Raw genomic sequence first — 27685 nt, 5'->3', positions numbered from 1 at the left:
GTGGTGAGTTCTCCTTCAATGGAAGTCTTCAAACAGAGGCTGGACAGACATCTGACTGGGATGATTTAGCGAATCCTGCTTTGAGCAGGGGGTTGGACCAGATGGCCCAGGAGGTCCCTTCCAACTCTACGATTCTATGATTCTATGATTGCATGTTATACAGGTAGAAAGTAATACTAAACAGTACATGGAGTAAACGTTGAGAGCAGTACAGCACATGTAGTACAGGTAGAGTGCAGGACATTGCATGTTATACAGGCAGAAAGTAATACTAAACAGTACATGGAGTAAACGTTGAGAGCAGTACAGCACATGTAGTACAGGTAGAGTGCAGGACATTGCATGTTATACAGGTAGAAAGTAATACTAAACAGTACATGGAGTAAACGTTGAGAGCAGTGCAGCACATGTAGTACAGGTAGAGTGCAGGACATTGCATGTTATACAGGCAGAAAGTAATACTAAACAGTACATGGAGTAAACGTTGAGAGCAGTACAGCACATGTACAGGTAGAGTGCAGGACATTGCATGTTATACAGGCAGAAAGTAATACTAAACAGTACATGGAGTAAACGTTGAGAGCAGTACAGCACATGTAGTACAGGTAGAGTGCAGGACATTGCATGTTATACAGGTAGAAAGTAATACTAAACAGTACATGGAGTAAACGTTGAGAGCAGTGCAGCACATGTAGTACAGGTAGAGTGCAGGACATTGCATGTTATACAGGCAGAAAGTAATACTAAACAGTACATGGAGTAAACGTTGAGAGCAGTACAGCGCATGTACAGGTATTATTATTATTATTGTTTATTGTTATAGCGCCATTTATTCCATGGCGCTTTACATGTAAGGAGGGGTATACATAATAAAAACAAGTACAATAATCTTAAACAATACAAGTCATAACTGGTACAGGAGGAGAGAGGACCCTGCCCGCGAGGGCTCACAATCTACAAGGGATGGGTGATAATACAGTAGGCGAGGGTAGAGCTGGTCGTGCAGCGGTTTGGTCGATCGGTGGTTACTGCAGGTAATAAGCTTGTCGGAAGAGGTGGGTCTTCAGGCTCTTTTTGAAGGTTTCGATGGTAGGTGAGAGTCTGATATGTTGTGGTAGAGAGTTCCAGAGTAGGGGTGATGCGCAAGAGAAATCTTGTATGCGATTGTGGGAAGAGGAGATAAGAGGGGAGTAGAGAAGGAGATCTTGTGAGGATCTGAGGTTGCGTGTGGGAAAGTACCGGGAGACGAGGTCACAGATGTATGGAGGAGACAGGTTGTGGATGGCTTTGTATGTCATGGTTAGGGTTTTGTAATGGAGTCTCTGGGCAATGGGGAGCCAGTGAAGGGATTGACAGAGGGGAGAAGCTGGGGAATAGCAGGCGGACAGGTGGATTAGTCGGGCAGCAGAGTTTAGAATAGATTGGAGGGGTGTGAGAGTGTTTGAGGGGAGGCCACAGAGCAGGAGGTTGCAGTAGTCAAGGCGAGAGATGATGAGGGCATGGACCAGGGTTTTTGCAGATTCTTGGGTGAGGAATGAACGGATTCGTGAAATATTTTTGAGTTGAACTCGGCAGGAAGTGGAAAGGGCTTGGCTATGTGGTTTGAAGGAGAGATCAGCGTCAAGGATTACTCCAAGGTAGCGAGCATGTGGGACTGGGGAGAGTGGGCAGCCATTTACTGTAATTGATAGGTTCGTTGGGGGGGTCACATGAGATGGGGGAAAGATGATGAATTCTGTTTTGTCCATGTTGAGTTTCAGAAATCTAGTGGAGAAGAAGGATGAAATAGTGGACAGACATTGAGGGATTCTGGTTAGTAGGGAGGTGATATCTGGTGCAGAGATGTAGATCTGTGTAGAGATGATCCTGAAAGCCAGGAGATTCTATGAGCTGTCCCAGGCCAAAGGTGTAAATGGAGAACAGCAGGGGCCCAAGGACTGAACCTTGTGGGACTCCGACAGATAGGGGGCGAGGTGAGGAGGTGATGTGTGAGTGGGTGACGCTGAATGTCCGGTCTGTTAGGTATGATGAGATCCAGGATAGGGCCAAGTCTGTGATGCCGACGGATGAGAGAGTCTGTAATAATAGGAATGGTCCACTGTGTCAAAGGCAGCCGACAGGTCCAGGAGGAGGAGGACAGAGTAGTGTCGCTTGCTCTTGGCGGTTAAGAGGTCATTGGTGACCTTAGTAAGGGCAGTTTCAGTGGAGTGGTGTGACCGGAAGCCAGAATGTAAGCGGTCAAAGAGGGAGCAAGAAGAGAGATGGGAGGACAGTTCAAGGTAGACGTTTTGTTCCAGGAGCTTTGAGGTGTAGGGGAGAAGTGATATAGGGCGATAGCTAGATACAGAGGATGGGTCAAGAGAGGGCTTTTTGAGGATAGGTGTGATGGAGGCATGTTTAAAGCTTGAGGGGAAAACACCAGTTGTTAGTGATAGGTTGAAGAGATGGGTTAGGGTTGGGATGAAGACTGTGGTGAGGTTTGGTATGAAGTGAGATGGGATCGGGTCAAGTGCACAGGTGGTGAGATGTGATCTTGAGAGTAGAGTGGAGAGTCGATCTTCTGTAATGGTGGAGAAGTTGGTTTCGAAGGTGGAGGGCTGGGAAGTCGGGAGGAAGGGCTCTGGGGGTTGTTGACCAAAACTGTCTCTGATGTTATCAATCTTCTGCTTGAAAAATGAGGCAAAGTCTTCAGCTGAGATGAGTGGGGAGGGAGGAGGTGCTGGAGGGCAGAGGAGAGAATTGAAGGTGTTGAATAACTGTTTAGGGTTGTGAGACAGGGAGGATATGAGAGATGAGAAGTAGGTTTGTTTAGCTGTGGCGAGTGTGGTCTTGAAAGTAGTGAGGGACTGTTTGAATGCGATGAAGTGCTCGTTGGAGTGGGATCTTTTCCATCTGCGCTCAGCAACCCTGGAAGCTCGCCTCAGCTCTTTGGTCAGGCTGGTGTGCCAGGGCTGTCTGTTGATTTTGCGAGTTTTGATATGTATAAGTGGGGCAGCGGATTCCAAAGCTACAGCTATTGTGGTGTTATATAGAGCGGCAGCGTCATCCGTATTGTGTAAGGAACTTATATCTGTGAGAGGGAGGAGGGATTCAGAGAATGAGTGTAGGTCAAGGTGTTTAAGATTTCTGCGAGGGTGTAAAAGTTTGTGGGGTGGGGATTGTAGAGATGGAGTGAAGAGGGAAGAGAATGTGAGAAGGTAGTGGTCAGAGAGGGGAAAAGGTGAGTTAGAGAGGTTAGATAGGGAGCAGAGGCGGGTGAAGATGAGGTCCAGTGTGTGGCCATCTTTGTGGGTGGCTGTAGAAGACCAGTGAGTGAGGCCGAAGGAGGAAGTGAGAGATAGAAGTTTAGTGGCAGCTGAGAGGGAAGTGTCAATGGGGATGTTGAAGTCACCCATGATGATAGTAGGGATGTCCGTGGAAAGGAAATGAAGTAATCAGGTGGTGAAGTGGTCAAAGAAGGTGGTGGCTGGCCCTGGGGGGTGGTAGATGACAGCCAGTTGGAGGTTGGAGGGGGAGTAGATGCGCACAGAGTGCACCTCAAAGGAAGGGAGGGTAACAGAGGGTGGCAGTGGGATTGGGGTGAAGGAGCAGGTATCTGACAGGAGAAAACCAACTCCTCCACCATGTTTGCTGCTGGGGCGGGGGGTGTGAGAAAGGTGGAAGCCACCATATGAAAGTGCAGCAGGAGAGGCTGTGTCAGAAGGGGTGAGCCAGGTTTCGATGATGGCGAGGAAGGAAAGTTTGGTAGTAACAAAAAGATCATGGATGTAGGAAAGCTTGTTGCAGACAGAGCGAGCGTTCCACAGAGCTCCTGTTAGTGGGACTGGGGAAGCGGGGGCTGGGTGAATGGGTATAAGGTTAGAGAGGTTACGGAAGGTTGTGATAGAGCGTGGATGGGAGGTAGAAATGACTGTGGGAATGTGGTGAGGAGGACCAGGATTTGGAGAGATATCACCAGCAGTGAGAAGGAGCAGAGAAAGTGTTAGCAGGTGAGAGCAGGAGAGGGCATGAGGGGGCTGTCTGTGTTTGGAGACAGAGGATTGTATGTTAAGGAACAGTTTTGAGGGGGAGGTGAGGTGGATGGGGAGGATTGAAGAAGAGATGAACAGTTCCTTACTAGGAGTAGGGATTAGGGGAATTAGCAGAAAGTGAAGGATTATAGGGGGTGAAAGTGAAAACAAACAGAAACATTGTTTACAGTGACTGTGTACAGGTACATTCAGTTCCCTTCTGGTTCAATTCTGGTTTTAATTCTTAAATTAATCTTCACACTTCTAGAACACACTTATAGGAATCACACTGCAGACTGAAGTCTATGCAGACTTGTGCTCTGCAATATATGTACAACTAAGTGCAGTCAGGTGTGAAGCAGAGAGGAGTGGTCTCTGCTCATCTTGGTCAGAGAATTAAGGGTGGACCAGATGCATACAATCAAGCCAGAGTAAACAAGGTCATAAATACAACTGGGGTAAGCTGGGGTTAGCTGAAAGGCATTCCATGTGAATGCTAGGTGCAGAGGCAAGTCTATGTGCAAAGCTGGGTGAGTGCAGGACATTGCACGTTATACAGGCAGAAAGTAATACTAAACAGTACATGGAGTAAACGTTGAGAGCAGTGCCGCACATGTAGTACAGGTAGAGAGCAGGACAAATCAATGGATGTAATACAGTTAAAATGCGCTGATACCACTGGAAAGAGCAGTGTGAAGAAGAAAAAAAATCCCAAAAACTGCTGATGATGGCTCGCGTGCTGAAATCTTCCCCATTGGATTCATAACATCTTTGTTCTCATGAGTTCAGGGTTTTACTAATAGAAAAACAGGAATGTGTCCTCTTGGCCTCATTAAATAAGATAATATATTTTTTTAGTTTAAAGGGTGTGCAAATATTTGATTTGAAGCTCCGTCTGAGAAAAATAACACCGAGACCAGGAGCCCCTTTATTTTGGAATTTTTATGTTTCCCCCTCCATGTATAATGTGATTTAGTTTCCGTTGATGTATTTATTTTTTAAGCTATTTAGTAGATATTACATTTAGATAATACCCCAGATTGGGGCTGAGTGTTTGTATTTGTGACCCCTACGCCTTCTCCAGCAGAAGCTGATAACTTCTGTACAGTGTTGTCTTTTTCTTCCCCGTGCTGTGTGGGAGGTCTGATCATCTGGGAAGTTCGGGAACAAGTGTTTCTCAAGTCTCTGCATATGCTACGGATATTAGATCTGCCCCTTTTCTCGAATTTTTGTCTTTTTTTGTCTTAGCGTGTGTGTGGCAAGGTCACGTCATTACTATAAGCAAGGTCTCCCCTTTTTAATACAACTTTAGAAATGAATTATTTTGTTAATATTCTTCTTTATATAAATGAAATATCCTGCAGGGCTGGATTATTTAAGAAAATCAACCCTTGCTCCACTTGAACTTACAATTTAATTGTCCCACCCTAAAGGGTTATTCAGAATTACAAAAACATGGCGGCTATCCTCCATAAATAATGCTGCAGCTCAGCTCACTATAGCAGTTCAGCGCCATTTAAAGGCAATCTGTCACCTGATTTTACTATGCAAACTGCATAGATTACCATATAGATCTTAGGCCTAATGAAAATGGTGTACTTACTATGAAAATCATGTATAATCCATTGTGAATGTTTCCCTGAAATCTTAAAATTAGCATTTGATGAGACCAGCTCTATAATGATCGTCCTTAAGGACCATTCCAGCCGTTTTGTTTTTTTTGTGTGTTTTTTTTTAACTGGAGTGGTACCACTAAATCTAATTTCTTTGCCCCTAGAATTATACTTACCAGCCGTCATCTTCAACTTTTATCAGCACTGCTGCCACTGTCGTCCTCTGCTGGGTGACCTGCGGGATCGCTCCATTGTTTGAAGTCCCATGTAAGTCTATGAGAGTCAGATCGAGGCTCTCGTAGACTTACTCCGAGAGCTCGTGACCATTACCTCCGATTTACGGTCTGTCAGAAGTTGTGCTCACAAGATGGCGGAGTGGTACCAGAGCTGCGCCGGGAACAGCTGGTAAGTAGAAGACTATGGTCAGGGAGCTTACCTTAGTGGCACCACTCCAGTGCTGAAATAAAAAATGCTGGAGTGGTGCTTTTATATCAGCACTGTACAGCCATCTTAATATGTAATTTCAAAGTAAGTACAGCAGCTTCATCAAGGTATATATTTAATGATGTATGTATACAGTTTATATTGTCATATCAGACGTCCACAGCCCCATAGAATAACATTGGTCGAGTGTGTTCCAATGTTTTGTCAGATCGCACTCGGGCAGCAAATACGCTTGTCTGCACTTAAGGTACTGTCACATTTAGCGAGGTACCAGCGATATGACGTGGTCAGGATCGCTGGTGCATCGCTAAGTGGTTGCTAGTGAGCTGCCACACAGGCAGATCTCACCAGCGACATCGCTGGGGACGGGGGTCGCTACTTACCTGTCAGACGCGGCGATCCTGCGTCCTCCCGCCCGGCTCCACGCGTCGCTCGTCTCTCCACAGGAAGCGCCGCAGGAAGCTGACGACGAGAAACAGTCCTGGACGTTCTCGCGCGATCAGCGATAACCAGCGGGGGAGCCGGTCGTAGGTAAGTATCAGACACAGCGATATCGCTAGCAATATCACTATAACGTCACAAGTTATAGCGATATTGCTAGCGATATCGCTTAGTGTGACAGTACCTTTAGCCTTAAACATTTCTGTTTTCTCCCTCACCCATGACAGCACCACGGAGAGAGGGGGTCCGCCCATCAAGGACAGGAACCTACAGACAAAAGAGCGGCACCTCTCCTCCGCCCCCAGTTGGGTTCCTGTCCTTGACGGGTGAACCACGGCAGCAAGAGCGCAGCGCTTACCGGGAGGTGAAGATCCGGGACCGCCCCGTCCGCGGTCAGACAGCGGGAAGGCCCCTGTCGCGGCGGGGTCGGTTGCCGAAGCCGCCACCGCTGCAGCTGAGGGGCTGTCCAGGGTGAGCGGGCGGGGAGGACCGGGCCGCCGCTCCGGGAGGAGTAGGGGCCGAGGGACGCCGGATAGGGGCAGCGCTGGGTACACAGGTGTACCAAGATGGCGCTGCCCCGGAAGTAGAATGAGGAACTTCCGGGTCCCCGCGGTCGGCACATGCGCAGTACGCACTCCCCGGGGGAAGAGCGGTGCAGGCCGGGAAGACAGGTGACGCCAGGGCGGCTTATTCAAATTGGGAACGCTAAAGCAGCCTCAGAGCTGGAAGCGTTCAGGCGCGATGGATAGCGACCAGCATGAGGAGCTACAGCAGCCTAAGCAGCAGCAGCAACAAAGGCAGCATCACCAGCGCCGCCAAAAGGATAAAGACGGACGGGGGAGCAGGTCCAGCAGCCACTCCACACAGCAGTCTACTGCAAGGAGCAAGTCACCTGCCGTGGATCGCCCAGTGAGGGATTTGGATCCACTTCCAGAACTGGTACCTGCAACCGCGCATGAGGGGTAAGTGGATCTTCGTGAATGTTCCCCATTGTAATAGACTTCTTTCCCTTATCAGGGAAAGAAGAAAGAAAAGACCAAGAACAGGGAATGCCCCACCTGTGGGAAACCATTACCAACGCCCTGGGAGAAAAAATTGTGTGACTCCTGTATACAGGAGGTCCTCGGCGGTGAAACCCCGGATCATGCCGCAGACCTAAGGGCGGTAATCCGCGCAGAAATTCAGAGTGCCCTTTCATCCAGAAAACGGGAAAGGAAGGGAAGGAAGGGGGACGTGGTGATAGAGTCCCAATCAGACAGCTTATCGTCAGGGGAAGTCACCTCCCATACTGTAAATACCGACTCGTCATCCTCCGATGAGGAGACGGAAGGTCGTCATTGTTTCCCCCTGGACGAAGTGGATGCCTTAGTAAAGGCGGTAAGATCCACTATGGGGGTGGAAGACCCCCGGACTGATAGATCAGTCCAGGACATTATGTTCGGGGGACTGAGTCAAAAAAAACGGAAGGTATTTCCGTTAAATAAGAACGTCCAAGGCCTCATAGATAAAGAATGGGAAAAACCGGATAGGAAAAGCTCCACAGTTCCTTCCATCAAAAGGAAGTACCCATTTGAGGAGGAAGCATCCACATCATGGGATAAGGCCCCCAAACTAGATGTGGCGATAGCCAAAGCTTCAAGAAAGTTTGCACTCCCCTTTGAAGATATGGGTACCCTGAAAGACCCGTTAGATAAAAAAGCGGATACCCTACTTAAGGGCACCTGGGAATCAGCAGGGGGAAACATCAGGCCGGCGGTAGCGGCAACCTGTACCTCCAGAGCTCTTATGGTATGGATAGACCAATTGGAGAGACAGATAAGGGAAGGGGTTCCCAGAGATAAAATCCTGGAATCCATGCCAATGATAAGAGGGGCGGCAGCCTACCTGGCCGACTCTTCGGCTGATTCGATAAGATTGTCATCTAAAACAGCAGCCTTGTCGAATGCAGCTAGACGAGCTTTATGGTTAAAATGTTGGCCTGGGGATCTCCAGACAAAAATAAAATTATGCGCCATTCCCTGTGAAGGAAAATTCCTCTTCGGGGAAACCTTGGATGACATCCTTGAAAAGGCAGGCGACAAAAAGAAAGGCTTCCCAAACCTAGGACCTGTGACCGCCACAGGCTTTAAACGGTCCTTTCGGAACAAAAAGTTCTTCCAGAGGAGACCCCCGAGAGACCAAAAATGGGAAGACAGAAGAAGGGACAGGGGGTTCATCTTCGGTAACTCGTCCCGGGATAAAAAACCCGCCAAGTGACTGTGGGCCCAGGGTGGGAGGGAGACTAAGGTTTTTCCTCCCAGCCTGGGAGAAAATATCCAACAATCCCTGGCTGATAAATCTTGTAAGATCGGGATTAAGGATAAACTTTTATTCTCTCCCGCCGCAAAAATACATAATTACCCCGATAAGGTCGTCAAAAAACGAACAGGACGCCCTCGAAAAGGAGGTTCTGAGTATGTCGGACAAAAAAGTCCTACAGGAGGTTCCCCCACAGGAGAGAGGCAGGGGGTTCTACTCGCCTCTCTTCCTGGTAACCAAACCAGACGGCACCTTCCGCACCATCATAAATTTAAAAAGACTGAATTGCTATATCAAGAACGAAAAATTCAAGATGGAATCGATCAAATCGACCATCAAAATTCTCTTTCCGCAATGCTTTATGGTGGTCCTAGACCTCAGCGATGCCTACTACCATGTCCCCATTCACAAAGAATCCAGGCAATACCTCAGGCTAGCAGTCTCGATAGCAGGAGAAATAAGAGAATTCCAATACAAGGCCCTGCCATTTGGGATCTCAGTGGCTCCACGGGTCTTTACGAAATTGGTGGCAGAGATGATGGCTCACATAAGAGAACAGGATGTTCTGATAGTGCCTTATTTGGACGACTTTTTAATAGCGAGCAACTCAGGCCAGAAATGCACAGAACAGAGGGACCGAGTGATGAGCACTCTAAAAAACCTCGGGTGGCTTCTGAACCTGAAAAAGTCAAGGCTGGAACCAAAGAGAGTCCAGGAGTTCCTAGGCCTGACACTGGATTCAAACATCCAAGTGTGTTACTTGCCAGATCACAAAAGGGACAGAATTATTCATATAGTACAAAAAGCGAGGCAAAACCCCTCTATGACACTAAGACGAGCAATGTCCCTGTTAGGGTCCCTCTCTGCATGCTTGCCGGCGGTCCAGTGGGCACAAATACATATGAGGGATCTGCAATGGGATATCCTGACCAACCAGCGGACCTTAGGAGACCACTTGGAACATCATATTACGCTAGGTTCAAAAACTATTCTTTCCCTAGCCTGGTGGGAGGACAAAAACAACTTGTCCAAAGGGATCCCCTGGGAGGCCAAAATCACACATGTAATTACCACCGACGCCAGTCCTGTGGGTTGGGGAGCACACATGGGCATCAGCGTGGCTCAAGGGGGATGGAGAAGTCAAGAACTAAAAGCCTCCTCGAATCAAAAAGAACTGCTAGCAGTAAATTATGCCTTGAGTCACTTTTTGCCAGCATTAAAAGGCCATCATGTCCGGATATTCTCGGACAACCGAGTAACAGTGGCCTATATAAACCACCAGGGGGGAACCAGGTCCAGAACGCTAATGGAGGCATCCTTCGAGATATTCGGGTTGGCAGAGAAAAACTTACTGTCCCTATCGGCGCTACATATACGGGGAGTAGAGAACCAAACGGCAGACTTTCTGAGCCGTACCCAACTACATCAGGGGGAGTGGGCTCTAAATCAGTCCGTTTTTCAGAAGATTGTGGAAATGTGGGGAACCCCAGACATAGACTTATTTGCAGACCACAAAAACAAAAAAGTGGAAACATTCTGTTCTCTGAATCCCAAAGGGAATCCTCACACCCTGGACGCATTTATGCTCCCATGGACACGGGGTTTACTGTATGCCTTCCCACCGACCATTCTCCTTCCGGCGGTGATAAGGAAAGTCAGGGAAGAGGGGGCTCGGGTAATACTTATAGCCCCTTTCTGGCCAAAAAGAACATGGTTTTCATGGCTCAGAATAATGTCAGTAACCGACCCCTGGGTTCTACCAGATCTCCCCGACCTTCTATCGCAGGGCCCTGTGCTACACCCCCAAGCAGTGAACCTCCATTTAACAGCATGGAATTTGAAAGGTCACTGCTGAGGGGGAAAGGATTTTCAGAAAATCTAATTTCCACGTTACAAAAAAGTAGAAAACCAGTTACAATCAAAGCCTATGGTAGAACCTGGAGAAAATTCCTATCCAGTTCGGGGGCAAAGGTTCAGGATGGAATACAAATGGATAAAATCCTGGAATTCCTCCAAAGGGGGTTAGAACAGGGACTAGCGACTAACACACTGAGGGTACAGGTAGCGGCCCTGGGCGCCCTCTATAATCAGGAGGTAGCGAGCGACCCTTGGGTGACACGGTTTATGAGGGCCGCAGCCAGGTCTAGACCAATAGCTACCCAGAAAGTACCATCATGGGATCTGAACTTAGTGTTGTCAGCCCTAACAGGACCCCCATTCGAGCCTATTCAGTCAGCTCCACTAAAGACCCTATCATTAAAAACGATACTGCTAGTGGCCCTAACATCGGCCCGCAGAGTAAGTGACATTCAAGCCTTATCGGCAATACCCCCATTCATTAAAATTATGGAGGATAGAATTATATTGAAACCTGACCCTGCATATTTGCCCAAGGTAGCAACACACTTCCATAGATCACAGGAGGTAGTCCTTCCTTCCTTCTGCCCAAACCCTACGAATAGAGGAGAGGAGAAATTTCACACATTAGATGTGAAGAGGTGCTTAGTGCATTACCTAGAGGCCACCAAGGGATGTAGGAAGGAAGGATCTCTCTTTGTGTGTTTCCAGGGACCTCGTAAGGGGCTCGGGGCGTCCAAAAGTACCCTGGCAAGATGGATAAGAGACGCGATTGCCCTGGCATACTCATGCAGCGGGAATACCATCCCGGAGGGTCTAAAAGCCCACTCTACAAGAGCAATGGCGACCTCATGGGCAGAAAGATCAGAGGTATCGATAGAACAGATCTGTAAGGCGGCCACCTGGTCAACACCTTCTACCTTTTTCAAACACTATCGCCTAGATCTAGCCTCTGCGTCTGACCTGACCTTCGGGAGAAGGGTCCTTCAGGCGGTGGTCCCTCCCTAAGCTACCAATCTCTGAAATTCTCTCCGTGGTGCTGTCATGGGTGAGGGAGAATAGCTTAGTTACTCACCGATAACGGTGTTTCTCGGAACCCATGACAGCACCCGCTTAATTCCCCCCCTTTTTTCACGTGTGCGGTGAGCACGATTTAATGTGTGTAGAGTGTGTTCTTAGTCACGAGGTTTCTCTATAAGTATGCAAATTATAATGTTATGTATATACTTTTGTTATTAACTAACCGGGAGACCCTCTGATGCTCTGTAACCAACTGGGGGCGGAGGAGAGGTGCCGCTCTTTTGTCTGTAGGTTCCTGTCCTTGATGGGCGGACCCCCTCTCTCCGTGGTGCTGTCATGGGTTCCGAGAAACACCGTTATCGGTGAGTAACTAAGCTATTGTCAGTACTTGTGCTTTTTCCCATACATTATAGTCTAATGTTCTATATCATTAGTAGATTTGTATTTTAAGTTGATTACTCCTATTTCCCAACGTAATTGAAAATTCAATTTGATGAAACTGGTTTCAGGTTTGACTTTGATGTAATATCTGTTCCGCATCTGCTTAGCTTCTAGTTCTCGAAGCATAAAACCTGCAATGCAGAAGTCAGATTGTTAAAATAAGATTATTATTAATATCCCATCATCATTAGAATAACTTTAAGAGTATTTTTGGATTCATTGCTTCACAGGTGAACCTTTAACCTGTATTTTTTCACTTAAACATTTTTTTTAACTATGGTAACCCAATTCTAAATATATTAAGAATTAATCTAATAAAGAAATATATAGCCATACATTAAAAAAAAAAAATATATATATATATATTATATATATATATATATATATATATACACTGCTCAAAAAAATAAAGGGATCACTTAAACAACAGAATATAACTCCAAGTAAAACAAACTTCTGTGAAATCAAACTGTACACTTAGGAAGCAACACTAATTGACAATCAATTTCACAGCCCAACACCATGCAGGATGCTTGGCATTTGCCACAGAACACCAGGATTGGCAAATTCACCACTGGCGCCCTGTGCTCTTCCCAGATAAAAAGTTCACACTGAGCAGACGTGACAGAGTCTGGAGACGCCGTGGAGAGCGATCTGCTGCCTGCAACGTCCTTCAGCATGACCGGTTTGGCAGTGGGTCAGTAATGGTGTGGGGTGGCATTACTTTGGAGGGCTGCATGGTGTTGGGCTGTGAGAACAACCCTCATCTGTGGACGTTGGGCCCTCAGACCATCCTCATGGAGTCGGTTTCAAACCGTTTGTGCAGATACATGCACATTTGTGGCCTGCTGGAGGTCATTTTGCAGGGCTCTGACAGTGCTCCTCCTGTAGCTCCTTGCACAAAGGCTGAGGTAGCGGTCCTGCTACTGGGGTGTTGCCCTCCTACGGCACCCTCCACGTCTCCTGGTGTACTGGCCTGTCTCCTGGTAGCGCCTCCAGCCTCTGGACACTACTCTGACAGACACAGCAAACCTTCTTGCCACAGCTCGCATTGATGTGCCATCCTGGATGAGCTGAGCCACTTGTGTGGGTTGTAGAGTCCGTCTTATGCTACCACGAGTTTGAAAGTACAACCAACATTCAAAAGTGAACAAAACATCAGCCAGAAAGCATTGGTACCGAGATGTGGTCTGTGGTCCCCACCTGCAGAAACACTCCTTTATTGAGGGTGTCTTGATAATTGCCAATAATTTCCATCTGTTGTCTATTCCATTTACACAACAGCATGTGAAATTGATTGTCAATCAGTGTTGCTTCCTAAGTGGACAGTTTGATTTCACAGAAGTTTGATTTACTTGGAGTTATATTCTGTTGTTTAAGTGTTCCCTTTATTTTTTTGAGCAGTGTATATTACCTGTGTAAAGTCCTTTGGCTTAAATAATTTGTGATATAGAGTAATACATTAGTTTATAATAAATTAATCCACATTAAATGCATAGAATTGTATCATATATGTTACATATAATTAGATATATTTTTACTGTACCGGAAAAACTGTTAGATGGCTATTGAATAAATATAAAATATTAGATAAGTAATTTTCCATTCTTATATTTCTAACTTCCTATGAAATTTTTAATTGGTCTTAAACCTTTACAAAATTTAGTGTTCAAGCTTAGGAAATGGTCGAATTCAAAAGAAAATAATCAAATTTACCACGTAATTATCTTTCCATTTTTTGTGTGTTCCGGGTTCTTTCGAAAACATTCATAATAAATATTTCAGTGTTTAATCCTTCTAATATATATTGATTTGAGAATTTTGTAAATGATTTATTTTAGATTTGATACGTTCCGCTGAAGAGTTAATTTTGCTTAATTCCAACCTTCCTCCGGGGTTCTCATGAGATACATTTCTCAATGTTGATGAAAGATTTGGCGTTGAGCAGAACTATGTACAATGTAACCTGTGCAGGAAATTCGGTGTAAGGACATAATTCCCCAGTAAGACTTTGTGTTTAGCCTGGCGTTAGCTGGATAAATGCATGCCCCTGTGTGTGGGTCACAATTACACCGATAATTACGTCCTGTAACAACAGCGAGCAGTCTGATCGCCGGCCGGGCTGTGGGAAACATGTGTTGTATTTGTAATAGCCGTCTCATGTTCCTGCTGTAAATCCCACCTGTAATTCTATTAGGGATCAGATGAAAGCTCATGGAGCCGAGGGATTAATGGCGATTCAAGGATTTTTGGGGTAGTTTATTTGTAATAATAGCTTCCCATCACCTCCCAACACACTCATGAGCCGCCGCCGACACAGTACCCTGGGCCTCTTTTCATCAGTTACATGTGATCTGTACTTTGATGGGTCTAGAAGACATGTCCTATGGTACAGCGGCGCAAAGTGTTATGGAAGAACTGTCCTATTGCTATAGGCAGAATAGATGACTAAATCAGTTCCCATCAGAAATTTTTAAAGAGGTTCTTCACCTTCAGGGACAATTTTTTTTTTTTAATACAAAAATTATTTTTTTTAAATTGGACATCATTAAAAATTTTGCACCATTTACTTTCTTTAGCTTGTGTTGTACTCTGTCTTTGTCTATGACAGTCCTACGGGGAGATGGTAACTCTTGTATCTGTTTTTTTCTGAGCTCCTTTCTGATTTATGACCACAGACCACATGAAAGTTGAACGTGCGGGGAAGCAATGACTGTAAAAGCAAAATGGGGCAAAATTTGTACTGCAACCTAATTGCAAAAATGATTTTAGCACCAATTATTTACATTAAAGTCAAAGGAAACAAAAATCTCCAAAGTTGGATAATCTCTTCCAAAGCCTAACAAAGTTGTCTAATTTAGAAAATGGGTCTTTTCGGTTCAGGACACTTCTCCATTAATTGATTTAAATGGCAATAGTGTGATTTTGCCCTGTGAAGACACTCCAGGGACAGGAAACAATTGCTGCCAGGTTCCTCCACAGATTACAGCAAATCACTGGAGATTACAACAGAGGAACACCCTGAGATCAGTTTATCATGGTAGCAAAAGGACCATTTTAGTTGTCCGGCCTTAGGGTACAAGTCTACGGTCACTCTATGTGAGCGTAGACTTGTGAATCCTCACATCGTGCGCAATGTGAGGATTCTCCGGTGCCGGGGTCAGGAGAGGGCAATCGTGAGATATCAAGTATGCGATTTGCATACTTCCGCCACATTCTGACAAGACTAGTCTGGCCTCGCTCAATACTCTTGCATTTAGCGAGGCTACACCCTTCTAGTCGGAACGTGACCACATGTGTGCCAGTCACATACTTGTGATCATGCTACCGCCACTCCTGACTCCAGCACCAGAAAATCTTCACAGCACGCTGTGCACGTGATGTGAGGATTTACAAGCCTGCAGTTACATAGTGACAGTAGACTTGTACCCCAAGACCTTTGAACCTCTTTAGCAAATAATCATGATACCAAATGCCTTAGGTTTTCAATGATTGCATCTACCTAACACATTGGGTAGATGCAATCAATGATTTTCAGTTTCACCACATATTTTACAATGTTACATTTTCAGAAAATCCATTTTCTGATATACTCTCTGTGTTATTTAGACATGGTTTTCAAGTTCTTTGCTTGCTGTCAATTAATAGACATTCGTTGTTAAGTTACAGATGTGTGTGACATCATTACTACCAACTAGTCTTCCAGTAATCTCAGGGCAATAAAATACATGCAAGATTTTTGCAATGCTTCAATCTGTTTACTTGCTCTGTTAGTAGATTATCAGATCATATTCCAACTTTTCAATTACCAGACTCTGGCATAATACCCCAGGTGTTGACTCCTTTGTATTATCATTTTTTTTTGTTATATGCCTCCTTATGGTAAGTTGATCAGTGTTCTGCCGCTGGCACCTCAGGTGATAAACTGTGGGGGAACTGGCAGCAAGTGTTCACTTCTGCAGTGCCATCACAGCGAAACTGAGGTTTCATAGTTCAGGTTGAAACCATCATGCAATACAAGGACAGGTCAGATCCTCCAAACTTTGTTTAGAGACTTTCTTGTCTCTAAATACAAGATGAAGACCCTAAATCCCACTCCTTCATATGGCATTTGGGTTTACAAAATTATTGCTACAATTTTTTTCCATATGTCCTAAAAAATAACCATGATATCCTGATCTATCCTCAGAAGTCTTGATAAAGTGATGAGGGGAGATTAAAATATTATTGATCGATTTGGACAATTCCTACGAAGAGGTTCGCTTGGAACTTAAGATAATTTTTTTGTTTCCCCTCCCGGCAATCAATTGATTGTTGGTTTTCTGTGAAGAAACCTGGCCACATGTGTTCAATTTCCCTACAGCGCCATCACAAGGGAAAAGACACTTTACATATAAACTATTAACTACAGTAGGGTTGTCTGTGTCATGCTGAAAAGCCCAGTTCCACAACCAGATATATGGTACTCGGTGTCACTGCTGTTCACTTGGGCTGACCGTACCGTCCCTTTTGGCAATCTTCTCTTGATGCAACTCTGTAGCCTTGAAAGTTCCTCTGCTTCGATAGCGGCTTTTATAATATTCCGAGAAGTAAGTTACATGCCTGAGACTGAGACCAGGTTGATTGACCACAGTTATTCTGATCAAAGAATCTGTTCGATCTAGTCTTCACCACTTAAAATAATTTAGAAAAATAGTTTAGCGAAAGGGGTTGTTTTAAAATGAAAACAGATTTTGTAAATTCCAAGCAGGACATACATTATGTCAGTGTAAGGCCTGTTTCACACATCAGTTTTTTGTGTCAGTTAAAATCCGCTAAAATGGCGGACAACGGATCCGTTCCTGTACTGACCACAACGTTTGGCACCGGACCGTTGATTTAACGGATCCGTCGAAGGAAGAATTTTAAGGAACCGCTGCCTGGGGAGGGAGGGAGAGAGAGAGAGAGAGAGAGATTTTTTTTTTTCGGCCGCCAGAACAGGGTTTAGGGTTAAATTTGTGGCGGAGGCAAATCCAGAAGCCGTGATACTCATCTCTTACACCTCAACATATTACATGAAGGTGGGGATCCTGGTTGGGTGTGTGGCTTGTGCTGTAGGGGCAATACACCCTTGCAAGCTTCATATAACTGGTGACATTGATTTGCTAGGACCAGATGTTGGACAATTCAATGAGGGAGACCACAAGTCAAAAACAAACTTTTTACTAAACGGTAACTTTGTAAGGAATATATAAAGTTTCCTTTACAATACAGAGCATTGTCCACACAGTTTCAATTCCTTCCTCTTAACTCACTTATTCTCTATCTTCACCGTACTTCTTCACTTCACCACAACCCAGCTCAATACTATAGTCCAGTTTCTAACATTCTTACAAGAACTGTCTCTTGTCCCTTCACTTTATTCCCTCCCACTCTGGGCTAGTCCCAACTGTTAACCGAAGCTCTCCCTGTTAACTACATGTTGCTGATAACATAAGTTAAAAAATCTAAATAATATGTATAAGAAAAAAAAAAACGAAGTATCAATTAAAAAATACCTTTTATTGAGTATGGTTTAAATATACCTAGAGAAAAATAGTATTCACAAGGAAGTAGAGATCACTAAAGTATAACAACCAGGTAAGTATGCCCAATACAGCTACGTTAGTATAGAAAAAGACTGAGGGAATAAGGGAGTGTATTCACCCTTCCTGGTGTTTGGCACTCTAAAGATTCGATATGGCGCCCCCTGCTCAATGTAGGCTTTCCTTATGTGACCTTATTGAGACTTCTCTAAAAAGTCCACCACCATCACTCAAATAAACTGCTGAAGTGCTAGATAAAAATATATAGTGTGACAATCACTGGCAATGCGTTGGAAGGGAGATACAATTCACCGAGACTAGTTTCAGTTATTTGAAACACAGAAATTTGCTCCAGCACACTGTGTTGAGAGGGGTTAATTGGCCATTTTAAGGGCTGGGTTTTTGTGGACAACCATAGAGCAGTTGGGAAGTTGTTCACCTTATCTCCACCGCAGGGTGTGGTCTAAGGTTTAAATAATTGGCCTCCTGAGACCTTCCGTGTTTGTTCAGTGAATCTGAAGTTGGCAGCTCCAGAGAAGTGGGTTTTGTGTTAAACTGTACTCAACCCAGCTGTTATATTCTGAGCGGGCGGATACCCACAAATGCAGAGACTGTATACCATTATTCCTGTTTTGACCAAATGGCCATGTTTATTTTCACTTTGAGTTGGCATATACCACATGTATGAGAAAAAGCAGAAGCAGTGTTGGACTGGAGTAGTTTGGGCCCACCAGAGAAAATTATTTTTGTGGCCCACCATGCTCAAGGCTGTGCATTTAGATGCGGATCCGCTGTGATTTAGATGCGGATCCGCAGAGGTTTGGGCCACACGGATTTCGCATTAGATCCGCAGTGTAGTGCACAGCCAATGTTAATCTCTGGGAAATGGAGGTTAGTTGTGCACATGCTGTGGAAAAATCCACGCAGATTTGCAGCATTTTTTTTTCTGCAGCATGTCAACTCCCCTTGCAGATCTGCAGCGTTTTTGCACAACATTGACTTCCATTGAGTCAGGCACATCTGCAGCAAAACCGCAGATGTAAAAAAGATCTGCGGATTTGCAATGGATGTGGTGCTAGAAATCCTGCAGATCGGGAGGAGGGAAGTGAGTGGGCAGTGAATGTATGCATGTCTGTGTGTGCAGGAGTCTGCGTGTATATGTGTGTGCGGGTCTGTGTGTTGGTGTGTCCCTGTGTGTGTGCGGGGGTCTGGGTGTATGTGTGTGTGCAGGTCTGTGTAAGCAGCCATTGTCTGATGGGACTCCTGTTCCCAAAAGGGTGCGGTAACCCAATCAGGAATGGGTGCCCAAAAGGGGGCAGAGTCCCAAAAGGAGGTGGTAACCCAAAACGGAGCAGTTGCCCAAAAGGGGGCGGTAATCCAAATTGGGGTCGTGGCAAAAAAAGGGGGCGGCAGCGAATGCGCCGATGGACTGTTGCCGGGTTCAGTGTTCGAACAGTGCATGTCCAGGATGTAGTTCTGACTTTCCATCTGACAAGGTGTCACAGTGCTGTTCTGTAGAAGTCAATGGAGAGTGCGTGACTGGACTTCTAGACTCAGGGAGCCTGGTGAGCACCACACTCCCTTTCTATCTGATTCCCGGAAGGAAGATGGAAGTCCACTGCATTTATGGGATTATCCGGTGTCCAGGGTAATCATTGAGACACCCACTATTATTTCCAACCATGATGTCCCTGTAATCCCAGACTTGCCCTACCCTGTAGTAATAGGCCAGGACTTTGACCAGTTTTGGGATTTGTGGGAGGAAAGGGGATTGTCTTATTGCTCAGGGGGAGCCAGAATGACCCTAAGGGAGCCCCACCACAGCAGGTGGCTGTTGTGGTTCCAGGTGGTGTGATGTATAAAAAGGAGGTAGCACCACCTAAGGGCGATGGTCCAGAGTTCCAGGTGACCGGAAGAAAGTTTTGGTCTGTCCAGCTTGGGGACTTAGCTGGGGTGACAAAACGTGGGACCGTGAGAAATGGGGTAGCTCCAGAAAAGGGGTACGACACCTGTTTAAGTGGGGACTTGCTGTTTCAGGATGACACGGGGAGTCGGGGTGACTCCCATTCAGACGCTGACGACAGTGGAAAGGAGTGCAGTAAGACTGACTTAGGTCTAAATGGCAAGTCCTCCTCCCGTTGCCGGAGGAGTAAAGGCCAGAAATAGACTGAACAATCTGCACCCTCTGAGAAGATAGATAAAGAGGTAGTCAAGGACGTGAAAAACATAAAACTGTCCCAGGGTGGTGGTAGGACTCCAACAGCTAAAAACGCAGTTGGAGAACAGCTCCAATATAAAATAGAGGGCCTGCAGGAGAAGCTGTCCAATTCAACTGCTATCCCCCAACAACTAGAGGGTCAAATTGACAAACTGACCAAGAAAATGTGTACGTGGCGCTCTTCAAGTGCGTGATAGAGGTACCCGAAGATGTGCGAGAAGCATGTACCAGTGAGGATGTGCATGAGGCCTTTAAAAAGGCGGTAGAAGCTTGTAGTGTGCACTGGGCACGAGAGACAAACCAGTTGGTGATACTGTTGACTGGGGAAGTCACAGTGAAGCGGGTGGCTGTCCTGAGGGATATGCATCTTCAATGCCTCCGCATGAAACAGATGAGCATGTTGAGAAATAAGGAGTTGCCAGACGTCTGGAGCTTGCGAGAGAAGCTCAAAATCGACTGGGCTTTGTGGAAGACATTGTTCTGGTACCCAGGATTTTGGTGAGGAAGGTCATCGGAAGATTTGGGAAAGTGATGCAGGAGATGGTGAATAGATCCGGTGTGAAGAGACTGAGGATTCCAGCTGATGACGAGGCCCATGTCGTGGGTGAAGATGGGATGGTTTAGCATAAAGAAATAAACAGCTGGCACCACTAAATAAACCAAGTAATAATTGTCCAGGGTGTCACTGTAACACCTATATGTCAGAATTGGTGAAAAAGAAAGGAAGAAAAGGAGGAGCAAATAATGGTGCACTCATCTGGTTAATGTCAATATAGAAGAAAGACTTTATTGGTATCAAACCAGTGCACATGCATTTTTTAAAAACACCAAAATATACATGGATAACAGGGATTCACATGATTGACCTTTGTGCCAAACTGACATAATGGTCCACAGTACAAAAAATTGTGGTCTGGCAATAAATACACTCTAAGCAGAAGAAAGTGTAGATTGACATAAATTTAGATATAATATGTATACCAAAATCAATCTTAAAATAAATTACTGAAACACTCCTGCTTATATACAGTACATGCCAACAAAATTGCCATGGATTAATAATCCAGTGTGGAAACTAAGAATCCCTGCCTACCCATAAGGCATATATTAGATGCGCCAATTCTGGTGCTTTGCCCGGCTCTTCCCTGTTGCCCTGTAGCGGTGGCAAGTGGGGTTCATATTTGTGGGGTTTGTCACCTTTGTATTGTCCGGTGACATCAAGCCCACGGATTAATAATGGAGAGTTGTCTATAAGACACCTATCCATTACTAATCCTATAGTTATGTGGTAAATAAAAACACAGCCAGAATGACACCGACTCCTTTATTGATTAACCATACCCGCCTCATTGCCCATTCCACTGAATCCCTCGTCTCCTACAATAAAGCAAAAATAAAAGACAACCATATCCCTCACCTGTCCGTCGTTCTGTCCCACGCTGTATTCCATGTCTGGGAGATAAACAGTTTTCAACCTGGACGATGCCAACCTGCGACCGTCCAGGCTGAGAAACACTGGAAGAATGAGCTGCTGCCAGTGCAGCATCAGTGACCGACTGTGACGTCATAGAGGGTTACATCTGTTCACTGAGATTGCGTTACCAACCGGGCTTAACTGTGGTGACCTCGGTGAGATCCCCCGCTAGCTCAGTGAGAAAGTCTCACGATGCAGCACTGAGCTCAGAGAGTTCACAGCAGTTCACTTTGAGAATTTCCTCCTGGTGAACTCTCTGAGCTCAGCGCTGTACTGTGAGACTTTTTCTCACTCCTGCCCTTCTCCACGCAGCCCCTCATCATCCCTTCATCACACAGCCCGCTCAGTAACATACCCTTTTCTCCACACAGCCCCTCAACATCATGCGACCTTTTCCCCACAGCTCATCATCATCCCCCTTCTCCACACAGGTCATCATCATCCCCCTTCTCCACACAGTCCATCATCATCCTCCTTCTCCACACAGCTCCTCATCATCATCCTATGCATCCCCACTCAAGTTACATCAACCTTTCCAAAATACATCCTCAGAGCCTCACACCGAGTCCTGTGTCCTCATTCCCATCTGTACACGGGTCCATGGTGCAGCCCCTCAGTCCTCTCTTCACAGTGCTCAGTGGTGCAACTCATCATTTCCCTCCTCTACAGCAGCCTAAGCACATCGTTGCTTCCTATCAGGTCTTTACTAGATAGGAGGCCCCGCCCCTTCCGGTGACATCATTCCCTCAAAAAATAAACTCCATTCTAGACGCTCCTGTGCTGTGTGTGCAGTCAGTCTGTGCTGGCTTTGCGGTGAGTGCACTATTCCATACTGGGTGCCAGCGGGGCCGTCTGCACTGCTCAGCAACAAGAGATGTGACGTGAGGGCTTTCTCATCACCTGCTGATGTAGGCTTCTCTCTCATTGCGCTCACGGCACTCTCAGCTACGGAATGCTTGATGAAATCAATAGAAGCCGCAGCAAGTGATGAGAAAGCTCTCACTTCACATCACTTGTTGCTGAGCAGTGCAGACGGCAGCTGGCATCAGGTATGGAATAACTAGCTCACTGCTCGGTGCGCACGATCGGAATACAGGGCAGAGCAGGCATTAGTGAAGTAAGCAGGAGTTGTGCTGGTCAAGGGGCGGGCCCACCGGAGGATTCTCCAATTTCCCGGTGGGCCAGTCCAACCCTGCGCAGAAGATTTAAAGAGTCAGTGTACCTGTGTCTACCTCCATGTACTCCCGAGTGAGCCGAACTACCACAATAATTTGTGTTCAATAACCTTATTTAGGTAGAGTATTGTAATTTGCATTAATAAGTAATCATACTATGTAGAAATAGGCTTGATGAACGTTTGTCTAATAATAAAGAAAATGTATATATAGTGGAGAAAATAAGTATTTCATACACTGCCGATTTTGTCCATTTTCCCTCCTACAAAGAATGGGGAGGTCTGTAAATTTTATCGTAGGGTACAACTCAACTGTAGGAGACAATCTTAAAAAAAAAAAAACCAGAAAATCATATTGTATGATTTTTAAATAATTAAATTACATTTTATTGCAAGAAATAAGTATTTAATCACCTATCAACCAGCAAGAATTCTAGCTCTCACAGACCTGTAAGTTTTTCTTTAAGAAGCCCTCCTACTCTGCACTCATTACCTGTATTAATTACACCTGCTTGAACTTGATACCTGTGTAAAAGACACCTGTCCACACAATCAATCACACTCTAACCTCTCCACCATGGCCAATACCAAAGAGCTTTCTAATGACACAAGGGACAAAATTCTATACCTGCAGAAGGCTTGGATGGGCTACAGGACAATAGGTAAGCAACTTGGTGAGAAGGCAACAACAGTTGGCACAATTATTAGAAAATAGAAGAAACACAAGATGTCCGTCAATCTTCCTTGATCTGGGGCTTCATGCAAGATCTTGCCTCCTGGGGTAAGGATGATTCTCAGAAAGGTTGGGTATCAGCCCAGAACTACACAGGAGAACCTGGTCAAATGACCTGAAGAGAGCTGGGACCACAGTCTCAAACATTACCGTTATTAACAAACTACGCCATCATGGATTAAAATCCTGCAGGGCATGCAAGGTCCCTGTGCTCATGACAGCACATATCCAGGCCTGCATGAAGTTCGCCAATGACCATCTGGATGATCCAGAGTAGGCATGGGAAAAGATAACGTGGTCAGATGAGACCAAATAAAGATTTTTTTTTTTCTTATCCATTCCACTTGCCATGTTTGCAGGAAGAATAATGAGTACATCCCTAAGAACACGGTCCCAACCATGAAGCATGGTGGGGAACCATCATAATTTAGGTGTGCTTTTCTGCAAAATGGACAGGATGACTGCCCATATTGAATGGAGGATGGATGGGGTCATGTATCGTAAGATTTTGGCCAATAACCTCCTTCCCGCAGTAAGAGCATTGAAGATGGGTTGTGGCTGGGTCTTCCAGCATGACAATGACCCGAAACACACAGCCAGGGCAACTAAGGAGTGGCTCCTTAAGAAGCATTTCAAAGTTATGGAGTGGCTTAGCCAGTCTCCAGACCTGAACCCAATTGAACATCTTTGGAGGTAGCTGAAACTCAATGTTGCCCAGGGACAGCCCCGAAACCTGAAAGATCGGAGAAGATCTGAATGGAGGAGTGGGCCAAAATCCCTGCTGCAGTGTGTGCTAACTTGATCAAGAACTACAGGAAACGACTGACCTCTATATTTGCAAACAAAGGTTTCTGTACCAAATGTTAAGTTCTATTTTTCTATTGTATGAAATATTTACCGTATATACTCATGTATAAGCTGACCCCCCTATGGAAATATTTACCGTATATAGTCGTGTATATGTCGACCCCCCTAATTTTGCCACAAAAAACTGGGAAAACTTATTGACTTGAGTATAAGCCTAGGGTGGAAAATGCAGCAGCTACTGGTAAATTTCAAAAATAAAAGTAGATACCAATAAAAGTAAAATAAATTGAGACATCAGTAGGTTAAATGCTTTTGAATATCCATATTGAATCAGGAGCCCCATATGCAGTTCATGATGTGCCCCATAAGATGCTCCATACAAAATACACCCCATATAATGCTGCACAAAGGTTAATAATGGCCCCATTAGATGCTCCATAGAATAATATTCCCCATATGTTGCTCCATAAAGGTTATGGCCCCATTAGATGTTCTATAGATTATGCCCCATAAGATGTTCCATAGATTATTCCCCCATAAGATGCTCCATAGACTATGCCCCCATAAAATGCTCCATAGGCTATGCCCCCATAAAATGCACCCCCATATGATGCTCCATAGATTATGCCCCCATAAATGCTCCATAGATTATGCCCCCATAAGATGTTCCATAGATTATGCCCCCATAAGATGCTCCATAGACTATGCCCCCATAAGATGCTCCAAAGATTATGCCCCCATAAGATGCTCCATAGATTTTGCCCCCATATGCAGCCCCCATAAGATGCTCCATAGTTTATGCCCCCATAAGATGCTCCAAAGATTATGCCCCCATATGCTGCCCCCATAAGATGATCCATATATTATGCCCCCATATGCTGCCCCCATAAGATGCTCCATAGATTATGCCCCCATAAGATGCTCCATAGATTATGCCCCCATAAGATGCTCCATAGATTACGCCCCCATAAGATGCTCCATAGATTACGCCCCCATAAGATGCTCCATAGACTATGCCCCCATAAGATGCTCCATAGATTTTGCCCCCATATGCAGCCCCCGTAAGATGCTCCATAGTTTATGCCCCATAAGATGCTCCATAAATTATGCCCCCATATGCAGTCCCTATAAGATGCTCAATATATTATGGTCCCATATGCTGCCCCCATAAGATGCTCCATATATTATGCCCCCATATGCTGCCCCCATAAGATGCCCCCATAATATGCTCCATAGATTATGCCCCCATAATATGCTCCATAGATTATGCCCCCATATACGGCCCCCATAATATTCTCCATAGAATATGCCCCCATATGCTGCCCCATAATATGTTCCATAGATTATGCCACCCATATGCTGCCCCATAATATGCTCCATAGAATATGCCCCCTATGCTGCCCCCATAATATGCTCCATAGAATATGCCCCCATATACTGCCCCCATAATATTCTCCATAGAATATCCCCATATGCTGCCCCCATAATATGTTCCATAGATTATGCCACCCATATGCTGCCCCATAAGATGATCCATAGAGTATGCCCCCATATGCTGCTGCAAATAAAATGACATACTCACCTCTCCTCCCTGGGGGCCAGGTGCCGGGTTCTGAGCAGGCGGAGATACCGGCTGTTACAGAACCCGCCAGCACCCCGAATAGGAGATGCATGTATGATAGTTGGAATGTGAGATGTATGCCCTTAATGCAGCAATCGACCGGCTGCCCCCTTGGGCAGAGGAAAAGGAGATATCCCACTTCTGACCTCCCCCCACCTTTGTAAATCCCACTGCTATTGTAATGTACGTCTGGCGTCTTAATTGGAGCCTGTTATCTACTGGCCCGACACATATTGATTGTCCTGCCCTCTGTATGTATATATATTCTGAGACCGATGAGTAAAATGTTGTCACACTGGAAATACGTGAAGAAGCAGTGATCTTTTATTTGTTCCCATATTACAAAGCCTTTCGAGCCAGCTCCCTTTATTCAGAAGTGAGGAAAAGCAGAGTGGACCTCCTGAAACACGGGGTGGTAATGTAAGAGGTATTACAGCACAGAAGACCCCGTTACACCAGCGTGCTATGGGGGACAGGTGCCGGTGTCGCCGTTCGCTCAGGACCCAGCACCTGAGATATTCACCTGTCCCCGCTCCATCTCTGCTGTCTGCCATGTCATTTGTCACAGTGTGCACGCTAATCTAATTAATTATTATGTCATTTGTCAGTGACATTCAGGCAGCAGAGGTCGCGGCGCGCACTAACCACGTCACCGCGCCCTCTGGTGGCTAAACGTCACTGACACAGGACGCAGAAGACAGCGGTGAGCAGCGTGGGAACGGGGACAGGTGAATATTGGATATACTTACCCCCGTCCTGGTGCGGTCTCTGCAGCCCGGCTTCTCCTACGGTCTCCCTTCCTTCAACGGGCACGTGTTACCACTCATGAAACTCATGAATATGCGCATATTCATGAGTTTAATGAGTGGTACCACGTAACCACTGAAGGAAGGAAGGGAGACCATAAGAGAACCAGGGGGGCTGCAGAGACCGCGCCAGGACGGGGGTAAGTATGATCTCTGCTCCCCCTCCCCCGGTGACCCCAGGTATATGACTCATGTATAAGCTGAGAGGGGGACTTTCAGCCCAAAAAAATGGGCTGAAAATCTCAGCTTATACGCGATTATATACGGTATTTCATGCAATGAAATGCAAATTATTTATGTAAAAATCATACATTGTGATTTTCTGAATTTGTTTTGGATTCCGTCTCACAGTTGGTGTACCGACGATAAAAATTACAGACCTCTCCATTCTTTGTAGGTGGGAAAACTTGCAAAATCGTCAGTGTATTAAATAGTTATTTTCCCCACTGTTTATTTATCTGTATAGACACCAAGCTTCAATGTCCTAAAGCATCAGGTTGTTTCCAGATAAAGTTCTATAATGCATCTAAGTCACAGATGTTAATCTAAGTACTCTGGTATAATCCATCTGGTTTATCGATATCTGGACAATATCCAAAGAATACATTAGTACTCAAATAAATTAAATCAAATAAAAATATATCTGGACTATGTCCAAAAATAATCCATAGATACAGTCAAATAGATGCATAAATATCTGGACCATTATTTTTCTAATTAAATAACTCTAATGCGTCCAGTAATATGATGCATAGAAATTCATCTAGACAAATATGCTTAGCGTCAGGCCATCCACATAAACAAAATGTTGTCGACACTCAAGATATTCAGCACCAACAAAGAGCCTTAACAGGATCCATGTAAGGTCAGTAAAAATATGCAGACCAAATATCTCTAACTATAATAATGGATAGACTTTTCTTATAGTAGATGTTTTTAAACCGCATCACGATGCGTTTACCCTCTTAAATGCAAGATAAGGGGTTTACCAGTGGATAGAATTGAATTCAAGAGTGGAGAGGTGTGGTGTAATAAGATTCCTGCCCTCCTGAGATCATGTGTGTGATGGAGCGCTGCAAGCATTCTACCATAGCCAAGTCCCTTTTAAAGCTGATTGTGCCGGACTTTCGCCAGAAATCATCAGCGGCCCCAGTTGGAACGCAT

The 27685-nt window shown here is 45.3% G+C and overlaps 1 protein-coding gene across 13 annotated transcripts in view; it reads left to right on the top strand.

The window, feature by feature from the left end:
• LOC141096078 (uncharacterized) overlaps positions 1-27685 on the top strand; it is a 603498-nt gene that overhangs the window by 276572 nt on the left and 299241 nt on the right. Inside the window, exon 5 of one of the 13 annotated variants that reach the window (XR_012233576.1) lies at positions 5788-6007. The exons of 11 other annotated variants lie outside the window; for them this stretch is intronic. Coding sequence is in view for 1 of the 2 variants with exons in the window: in XM_073582478.1 (XP_073438579.1) it covers positions 5788-5925 (138 nt within the window). In the remaining variant the exon portion in view is untranslated. Of the gene's footprint in view, positions 1-5787; positions 6008-27685 lie in introns of those variants that run through there. One more of the 13 variants, XM_073582478.1, reaches the window with a different exon arrangement.

Source organism: Dendrobates tinctorius, unplaced genomic scaffold (assembly GCF_039654945.1).
Source record: "Dendrobates tinctorius isolate UK_male_01 unplaced genomic scaffold, ASM3965494v1 ptg000071l, whole genome shotgun sequence".
Classification (NCBI taxonomy): Eukaryota; Metazoa; Chordata; class Amphibia; order Anura; family Dendrobatidae; genus Dendrobates; species Dendrobates tinctorius.
Note: the sequence above shows the minus strand (reverse complement) of the source record. Positions and strands in the feature narration are given on the sequence as shown.